This window comes from Salvelinus sp. IW2-2015, linkage group LG17 (genome assembly GCF_002910315.2).
Source record: "Salvelinus sp. IW2-2015 linkage group LG17, ASM291031v2, whole genome shotgun sequence".
Lineage (NCBI taxonomy): Eukaryota > Metazoa > Chordata > Actinopteri > Salmoniformes > Salmonidae > Salvelinus > Salvelinus sp. IW2-2015.
The window spans coordinates 4,059,440-4,069,515 of NC_036857.1; the positions used below are offsets into that span (position 1 = coordinate 4,059,440).

At 43.8% G+C, this 10,076-nt stretch overlaps 1 protein-coding gene across 3 annotated transcripts; it reads right to left on the reverse strand.

The window, feature by feature from the left end:
* Positions 1 to 317: 317 nt before the first annotated feature.
* snai1b (snail family zinc finger 1b) lies at positions 318 to 4,308 on the reverse strand. 3 transcript variants are annotated; one of them, XM_024006591.2, is made up of 3 exons: positions 3,924 to 4,308; positions 2,286 to 2,807; positions 318 to 1,811 (listed from the first exon to the last, which is right to left on the reverse strand). In XM_024006591.2, exons 1-3 carry the CDS (start codon positions 3,997 to 3,999, stop codon positions 1,630 to 1,632), a joined length of 780 nt encoding a protein of 259 aa, XP_023862359.1. In that variant the 5' UTR covers positions 4,000 to 4,308; the 3' UTR covers positions 318 to 1,629. The 3 variants fall into 3 exon arrangements, with proteins under 3 accessions (XP_023862359.1, XP_023862358.1, XP_023862360.1); XM_024006590.2 differs by having other exon boundaries at positions 2,286 to 2,810; positions 3,924 to 4,307; XM_024006592.2 differs by lacking the exon at positions 3,924 to 4,308 and adding an exon at positions 3,529 to 3,635 and having other exon boundaries at positions 2,286 to 2,810.
* Between the last annotated feature and the right edge of the window lie 5,768 nt (positions 4,309 to 10,076).

Here is a 10,076-nt window from a genome sequence, read left to right on the forward strand (position 1 = left end):
GTAAGCTTTATTTAACTAGGCAAGTCAGTTAAGAACAAATTCTTATTTTACAATGACGGCCTACCCCGGCAAAACCCTAAACTGGRCAACGCTGGGCCAATGTGACAAATAAAATGTTACAYGGTGTGGTTATTGTGCGGTAACAACAGTACAATACATGTATAGTTATAGTTGCAAAATAATATTTGAACGGAGTGAAAAGGAATGGAAACCATGTATTTGATACCATTCCACTAATTCTGCACCAGCCATTACCATGGGCCCATCCTCCCCAATTAGGTTGCCACCAACCTCCTCTGCCAATAACAGACCAAGAACAGATTTAAGACAAAGCTTTATTTACATATGGCAAGCAGTGGAAAGGAACATCTCTGCTGGTTTAGGAATCATATCAACACATCTCATGATAAATCACAAAGTTATTTGTAGCTTAAATAGAGCATCATGTTCCTGACAAATTGGCAAAGGTGGCACATACAAACTCTCKTTATAAAAAATCTGTATAAAATCTTGCACAAAATTATTTGAGGCATTTATAAAAGTTTGATTTGAAAATGTTAAAGCGCAGATGGTTCAAATGGCTTTGGTTCAGTTACCTATTGGATATAGGACTTAGACTGCCKTTGGTCATTCTGATATGGTCAACTGACTTGTGACCAAAGCACACACACAAATCCCAATGGCTTGGTTCTGGCAAATGTTATGTGGGTGAGGAGTGTGGTGGGGAGGTGTAATGGGGAAAAAGGTGCCGAGTGAGGATTAGAGGGGTGTAAGGAGTTAGTCAGGGATAAGTGGATAAGGTCTGGAAGAGATGGGCGAGGAGGAAGGAGGTAAAAACAGAGGGACGAAGAGGTTGTGAGTGAGGGGAAGAAAGTGAGGAGGTAAGGGGGAGGAGTGAAGAGATAAGGGAAGAGGAGATAAGGGAGAAGGGGTGAGGGGATGAGGGGTGAGAAGAGATGAGGGTCAACTTTTGAGGTCAGAGCTAACACATCTCTCAGTATCCTGCCTCCACAGAACACCATACAGACAGCTGTCAACACCTGTCCCAATACATGTATGCTGTGTATGTGGACTATGAGAGACGACATTCACTTTCTACACACACGCCAGCAGCTGCACTATGGTCACAGTCCCGGACCAGCCAGGACCGAGGGGTATGCTGGGAATTAACTGCATGTCCAGCTGCTCCCTCCACACACATATACGCTTGATTGACCTCACAGTCAACACCAAGTCTCTATGCATAACAACAATATGAAAAACATTTACTTGTTTTCAATTGTCAGGTTTTTTTGTTGTTTTTTTTATTTTTTTTTACAAATGGAAGGCACTTCAKAATTCAAAAGAGTTCACTTATAGGCAACACCCTCCCATCCCTGTCCTTCAGGCCACGAGGTTGCTCAATGGGGGTGCCTAATAGCCCTCCAAATTGATGGATGACAGTGTTTGGGGATCCACCCCCCCCTAAACATTGTCTGAGTGGTCCTGGGTCTTTCAACCCACTACAGTCGGTTCCTACTTTCACCCAGAGCAACTTACAGTCTGTATCGCAGTAAACATCCCTTATGGGGAATTGAACAACCGTGKCATCTTCGGCCAAACGTTCTAAGCCGCTGGGTCAGTGTGTGTCTAGGAGGCAGGGCAGCAGCCGGAGGCAGTGTGTTTGTGTAGCAGGGACATCCGGCTGAAGGTGCGAGAGCAGGAACCACACTGGTACTTCTTCACCTCAGAGTGGGTCTGCATGTGGGCCCGCAGGTTGGAGCGGTCCGCAAATGCACGGTTACAGTGTTGGCAGGAGAACGGACGCTCACCTGAAAGGGAGAGAGAAAGATGTTAGGAGACTTGTCTTGATAAAGATTGTGTAACCAAAACATCAACGATGTGCAATCCCCTTTGCTGACTAAAGCCTTTGATTGACTTCTTTCCTCGCATAAACACAGAGATAAGATAGTGTTACAAGGAGCAATAACATGTGTTTACACCTCAGGGGACATTAATGAATATCAATCCCTGGCCAATCCCTAAGCTTCAACCAGTTTGAACTGGGCCCGACAGAAAAATGGGTTTATTGGTCACATGCACAGGGTCGCAGATGTAATTGCAGGGTACAGTGRAATTCTTAAGCTCCAACAGTGCAGGTCCAAGAGAAGTTAGTGAAACAATAAAAATAGTGAAATAAATAAGGGTTATTACTATGTAATTACAATGTGTACAACTATCCAACAGTGTAGTAAAGACCCCTATAACAATCCCAGTGCCATAAGAATGTAGAGGGTAAGACTCACCAGTGTGCGTGCGGATGTGTCCTCTGAGCAGCCAGGGTCTGGAGAARGCCTTTCCACAGGTGGTGCAGACGCAGGGCAGGGTGTGTGAGCGGATGTGCATCTTCAGAGCCCCAAGGCTGGTGTACTCCTTTGGGCAGTTTTTGCAGTGGAAGGCTGGTCGAGGCAAGGCCTGRCTGGGTACGGAGCTGATCTCGCTGCCCCTGGGGCAGTGGGTGAGCTGGTGCCTGGAGAGGCCTGAGGGGCTGCTATAGGTCTTGCTGCAGTGGAGGCAGTGGTAGATGTGGTGGGGGGGTACAGGGCTGGGGGGGTCCGATGTGCGCCCTGCCTCCTCCTCATCCTCCCCACTGCTGCTGGAGGGGGAGCTGCTGAGGTCCACAGGACCCGTGAGGGAGACGGGGGACACAGGGGAGAGAGGTGCTGGGAGGGCGTCCATGTTGAAGAGCAGGGCGGTGGGGTAGTAGGTCAGCACAGAGCTGTTGTCCCTCATCGGGAGCTCAGCAAGAGGATAGCACTCTGGTATGACTGCTGAGAGAGAGGGGGGAGAGATGTTATAAATGTTTAGAGAGAGCTGGAGTGGGTGAGAAAGAGTCAGTTAAATCTAATTACACAGGTAACTTGTTTTCCTTCTCAGTGTCTTGTTACAGTCAAACTCAGCGTTCAACGCAGCCCTGTTCCAGCCATATGACTCGATTAGCAAACTTCCCAATTCACCATGGGCACTTGCCGCAAAGAGATGGGCCACAACTCTTTCACACACACACACTTAAATGCACCAATAGAAAATGTGAACCCTTTCCTGTTAAGCGTCTTGTGCACCTTGTTACACACTAGGTGCCAAGGTTGACAACSGTATTCACACACTAGCCATTATTGTCTGCCTGCCTCTCTGGCTCCTCACCAAATAGGCCTATTAAGCCAACCTCATCTCATAGACCAGACTTAATATTGTAAATGGAAATCCGGGAAACTCAAATAAATATAATATGWTAAGTTTGGTATGGTTACATAAGACAGAAGGTTACTTAAGGCAAAAACGAAAGTAGGTTGGTCGGTTGTGGTGGACGCAACTACTTAGTTCTTTGCAACTATTTAGCATGTTAGCTAACCTTTCCCCTAACCCTTTTCCCCCTAACCTTAAACCTAGCTAATGTTAGCCACCTAGCTAACGTTARTAACGCTAATGTTGGCAACAAAAAATTGGAAATCATTACATTATCATACATTTAGCAAATTCGTAACATACATACGAAATGGATGATGACGTCCACGTAAGATACTATTTGAAGTATCCCGGATTTACTTTTACTATGTTACATCTACTCCTGAGTCCGGGTTGCAGCAACGCTATTTCCGCAGCTTATTGACACCGGATCGCCAAAACACTGGAGGGGACGTGATCCCGACTGTTAAACGGGTTCATGAGGATGTATCAACGGAAAACGGTCTATTTTTTTAGTTGAGCGCTCACCAAGGTGAATTCATGACATCGAACCGTTATGAGGTGCACTTGCTGCTAGGCTACACTACTTAAAATCTAGGCTAACCTCGATTAAAATATACATGTGTTCTCATAGTCATTTTAACAAAAATAGCTCACAACTTTGTGCAGAATTAGAAGTTTTGATTTAAACAATTTACCATTCTGGCTTTCCAACTCGCTGTAATTTGGCCTCTTGTTGGTGAAATACTTCTTGACAAGGAATGACCGAGGCATCTTTGCACGCCTGGAATATTTCTGTTTTTRCAGATGAAGAGTGACTTCTGCTCTTTCCTTGCAGGGTGGTGCCCGTCTCCCAAACCTCTCAGGGAAGGAATTGAATCACAGCGTTCCAAGACACTTCACTATGCACCACTCGATGCAGCACACAGAAGCTGTCCACTCCAAAAGTCCAAAGATACTTTCTTGTTTCCAAAGAGGCGCAGTTGTTGATAAAAGGATGATTCAATCGACCACCAGATAAAAGATAAGTTGGAGCAGGGAGTCTGTCCCCTGATATAGCAGCTGAGGGGGAGAGGGGGTGGGCAAGGATATCCCCGCCTCAAGACACACCCGCCCCAAAATACGCACCACTAGGATCCTTGCTGACCGCAGGTGCCCAATCGATGATGGACGCACTTGGCTTGCAGACCAGAATCTATTCACATTACAATCCAAAATTGCTAATTGATTGCAGACGAAGCRCATTCCGAAGAAGATTATGCAAATACTTAAATGTCCTGTTGTCACCTGTCTGCACTGGTGCGAAAGGCCACTGATGATAACTAATTCGGCTTGCTACAACAAACGAAAAAAATATTTAGTAGAAATTACGTTTAAAACAGTATTATAGAATGCATACACAATTTCCTATTTCTTTCCTTCTTTTTTAAATCACTAATTACCCTCAAAATGTTGTATTTATTTAAAAACAATAGACAGGCCTAATTGAATCAGAATGTTATCTTCAAAACACCGTTTATAAACCCACAAGAGTTTGTTGAACGCTCTCAGGTGACATTCCATGTAGCCTGCCTAATGGAAATAGGCCTAGAATAAACGCGGTTCCTCAGATAATTGCTCCTAACTGAAGCTGGAGCGTCCTCTGTTGGAACAAAGCAACACGGCCACTGAAACTATAATGTGTGTCACTGAACACCTTATCATGAACTATTAGTTTAACAACAATTCAGATGTAGGCCAACTTTTTATTTCGTCAATTCTGCACAACTGCGTGTTTTTACGGAGCCATTAAGGGGGTATGGGGCTATGTGTTATAGCCTATGCCATGTCAACTGTGCTTTGGTTAAAAATGGACTCCAACCTCCCTGAATTATCCACGTACAATGGCAGCATTTACGCACACACAGGCAAGGAGACATTTGTATTAACGCGCTGCAGACAAGCGCACCGTTCTCCTCTTTCCACACAAAGGACCGTGCTCTTCATTCATGCTCTCCACTGCAGGAGCTCTGCGGGAAACCACCCGACTTGCATGAAAAGAGGCGCTGTTCTCTCGCATGTGTTCGCAGTGGGACCGGGAGGGAAATTAACCGAGCCGACAGGAACAATATGACGCCGTAAAACCTCGCTAAAGTGCCCAAGGTGCCATGAAATTCACTGACCGGGTCAACCCCCAGAAGAGGTTACACACAGAGACACTGTTTGACACTTCTGTGTGCCATATATTTAATTGGTTTGTGTCAGGGTGTTGCCTAAGTAAGTCGAACTTTGTAAAACAAAAACTGTTCAAGGCAACAGTTAAACATATAAATAAAATGAGGCCTGTAATTCAATGTAGTTTATGCCTTGTTAGTTAGTAGGTTAGACATCCACAGCTACCTAGGCCGGATACAATCAGATAACTGKTGGTGTTGAGGTGCCAGTCGCCCTGTCCATTAGGCGTGAATGTAACGGTTCTAAGTGGCCCTGTTTAACATAACGATAGGGGGACCAAATGGCATATGCCATCTTGCGCGGGGTGAGGGGTGTACACCTGTCTATAGGCGCCATTGTTCTGGAACCCAGGAATGTCACGGCAACAGCATGCCTGATGGTTCACACGTCGTTAGCGCGCTCGTTCACACCGACGCCGTGCAGACTGGGGGTCATGGGGGCAAGGCCGCTGTACAACCTAAAAGCTAATAGCGTAGACATACAAGAAAGTAGTAGAACTATACATCATTCAAATACGACCATTGTAGGTACATATGTGAAGGTACTATTATYCAAAGTGTGCCACACAGAAGCTGCRCTTTTGTGTCAATCAAGGGTACTTTAGGTCACTTGTTGTTTTTTGTCTTTTGTTATCAGCCTCTCTTCATCCTCTCTTCAGCCTTTCTTCAGCCTCTCTTAATCCTCTCTTCAGCCTTTCTTCAGCCTCTCTTCATCCTCTCTTCATCCTCTTTTCAGCCTTTCTTCAGTCTCTCTTCAGCCTCTCTTCAGCCTCTCTTCAGCCTCTCTTCAGTCTCTCTTCTCTATCAATGCCACATGCAACAATTTCAACAATTTTACTTAGTTACAGTTCATATAAGGAAATCATTCAATTGAAATAAATAAATTAGGCCCTAATCTATGAATTTCACATSACTTGGCAGGGGTGCAGCCATGGGTGTGCCTGGGAGGGCATAGGCCCACCCACTTGGCAGCCAGGCCCACCCATTGGTGAGCCAGGTCCAGCCAATCAGAATGAGTTTTTCCCCACAAATTGACTTTATTACAGACAGAAATACTCATCAGCACACCCCCAGACGATCCCACAGGTGAAGAACCCGGTTGTGTATGTCCTGGGTTGGCGTGGTTACACGTGGTCTGCGGTTGTGAGGCCAGTTGGACGTACTGCCAAATTCTCTAAAACAACGTTGGAGGCAGCTGATGGACATTCCTGTAGTCAGCATGCCAATTGCRCGCTCCCTTGAAATGTAAGACATCTGTGGTATTGTGTTGTAAAACTGCACATTTTTAAAGTGGCCTTTTATTGCCCCCAGCACAAGGTGCACCTGTGTAACGATCATGCTGTTTAATCAGTTTTTGATATGTCACACCTGTCAGGTGGATGGATTATCTTGGCAAAGGAGAAATGCTCACTAACAGGGATATAAACAAAAATATGCTTTTTGTGTGTATGAAACGTTTCAKGGATTTYTTTTAGTTCAGCTCATGAAACATGAGACCAACACTTTACATGTTGTGTTTATATTTTTGTTCAGTGTAGATAGGGAACAAAGGCGAAACAGAGGGATAGAGAAGAAACAGAGAGATACTCCTGGTGTGCCTTCTCCCTGTACAAGACACTAAAACACTAAATACATGACCAATCATTATGAACATCCACGGTCAGGCCTCCTTGTTGCAGTGGATGCCTGACTGATTGCAGTGGGCACCATTATGTTTAAAAGATTAGGATGTATGGAGAAAAGTGGTATATTAAATTGAAAAGAAACTCTGACAGATGGTGATCGTGATGCTCCACGGATTGGATCTTATTACTGACGTTCCGGTCTCACAATCGACCAATCATCAACCTTGATTCAACCTTCGCCATGATGGAACATCAAAGGCTGAGTTCCTTTTCCATTTAGAATCTAGAGAGGCATACAGATGCACAACAAAACAAGATGAACTTGTTATTTTCCATGAATAAGTCAAATAGGGTACATTTACATTTAAGTCATTTAGCAGACGCTCTTATCCAGAGCGACTTACAAATTGGAAAGTTCATACATATTCATCCTGGTCCCCCCGTGGGGAATGAACCCACAACCCTGGCGTTGCAAGCGCCATGCTCTACCAACTGAGCCACACGGGACCACAGTGTAGGGTACCTACATTGGGTTCTTAGAGAAGGCACAATGAGATCAGGGTTTTCAATTAAAATGTCCACTCATTTTCTTTTACAATGTAAAAATAATTTGTCCCCTTATGCAGAGCTGACATGACAGACATATGACTATACATTGAGTGTACAAAACATTAGGAACACCTGCTCTTTCCATGACAGACTGACCAGGTGAATCTTGGTGAAAGCTATGATCCCTTATTGATGTCACCTGTTAAATCCACTTAAATCAGTGTAGATGAAGGGGAGGATCCAGGTTAAAGAAATATTTCCAAGCCTTGAGACAATTGAGAAATACATTGTGTATGTGTGCCATTTAGAGGGTGAATGGTCAAGGCACATTTTAAACGAGGTATGGTAGTAGGTGCCAGGCGCACCGGTTTGAATATGTCAAGAACTGCAACGCTGCTGGGTTTYTCCACRCTCAACAGTTTTCCTTATGTATCAAGAATGGTTCAACACCCAAAGGACATCCAGCCAGTTGACACAACTGTGGGAAACATTGGAGTCAACATAAGCCAGCATCCCTGTGGAACGCTTTTGACACCTTGTAAAGTCCATGCCCCGGCAAATTGAGGCTGTTCTGAGSCCAAAAGGGAGTGCAATTTAATATTAGGAAGGTGTTCCTAATGTTTTGTACACTCACTGTATTTCCATGTAGTGTTTTTTTTGTCTTTACCTTTTTTGTTAATCTTTAATCAATGTGCTCTAAAGTGCTGTTTTAGTCCATTGTTCAGCTACAGTAATAGCCCTGCAATGTGAATGTTCCTATTAGCATGTTAATAGTCTGACTTTTTGTGTTTTGCATTTAAAGACATGCATTTCCAATCACATGTTAAYGTGGCAATAGTTCTATTTCTTTGATCAGAAATGATTGGGAGGTAATGAACAACAGATATGGTAAACCAGCTTTTAGCTTGAAGCTAATCTATTGTCAACTCCTGATGAACGCAATAKCTTTGGACTGTCAGTGAATGCTTTCACTGAAGCATTCATATCCAATGCAAATCAAAATGCAATATACTGAAATGTAGTTTGGACTATATGCACACCTACAAGAAGTCAATAGTACTTTCAATATTTGCATGCGAAAAAATTGACTCCACTAACATTTTTCTAGAAACGCTAAAGTTTTCCAAAGATAATGCTTATAGGACAGCTCCTCCGTGGTCTGTGTAGAAATGTAGGGGGTTGATCATGAGGGACCTATCCACCCTGATTAGAGTGTTGATGATGCGGTCGTTACCACTCACCTCTGTATTGTGTTGTAGAGTAGAGCCATTCCGATGCCTTCCTGCCGTATGGTGTGTGTGTGTGTGTGTGTGTGTGTGAGTGTGTGTGTGTGTCTGTGTGTTAGTGTGTGTGTTAGTGTGTGTGTGTGTGTTAGTGTGTGTGTGGGAGGGGGGGTGTTGGTTTACCCCAGGACTCAATTACTTGATTAGATAAAGCCATATGGTTGGAGAAATGTATAAAAGCTTCTGTGTTATATCGACAGTATCTCATCCCCATACAGTAGCTACCTGTTTAGGAGATTCACTGAGAGAGTATTTCTTTTGAACGACCGTTGTCTCCTTTGCCTCAAACAAGAAAAAACATTTAGTAGGCATGGCAATGCAAAGCCACTTGACATAAGTTGACATTGGTGATCAAAACATATTGTTATGCCATTGCTATATTACAATGTTATGTCAAAGTGTTGACTAGAGGAAGAGAGATAGAGAGAGAGAGAGAGAGAGAGAATCCAATCCCATATCTACTGGGTGAAATACCACAATGTGAAATCACAGCAGCAAGATTTATGACCTGTTGCCAGAAGAAAAGGGCAACCAGTGAAGAACAAACACCATTGTAAATACAACCTATATTTATGTTTATTTATTTTCACTACAACACTGTACATAGACATAATTTGACATAAAAMAWTTCTTTATTCTTTTGGAACTTTTGTGAGTGTAATGTTTACTGTTAAATTTGTATTGTTAATTTCACTTTTGTTTATTATCTATTTCACTTGGTTTGGCAATGTAAACATATGTTTCCCATGCCAATAAAGCCCTTAAATTGAAATTGAAGAGATAAATAGAAAGAGAGAGAGAGAGAGAGAGCTAGCTGAGCTGCCTGGTGTTCTGAGGCTTGCTGACCTAGCAGGGGGAGATAAGGTGTCTTTGAGGAATGTAAAGACAAACCATATGGACACACTCACTCGGCAGGCAGCCCTAAATCACCACTGGAGTCAGTGGATTAGTCTTTTAGCACCCCTACTCAAACTAAGCTCATTACCTGTGTGTCACTTCACTGTTCCCCATGGGGTTCAACTGTAGTGTGTGTTTGCATGCATGTGTGTGAGGAGAAAGGGTCACCTTTTAGGGTGGATAGAATGGGAAACAGCAGGAAAGCGATTTGGGGGCACTGTCACCCTCTGTACCTATAGCAGCATACTGGAATAGTTTTGGGTGTAYGYGTCTGAGTTTKTTTC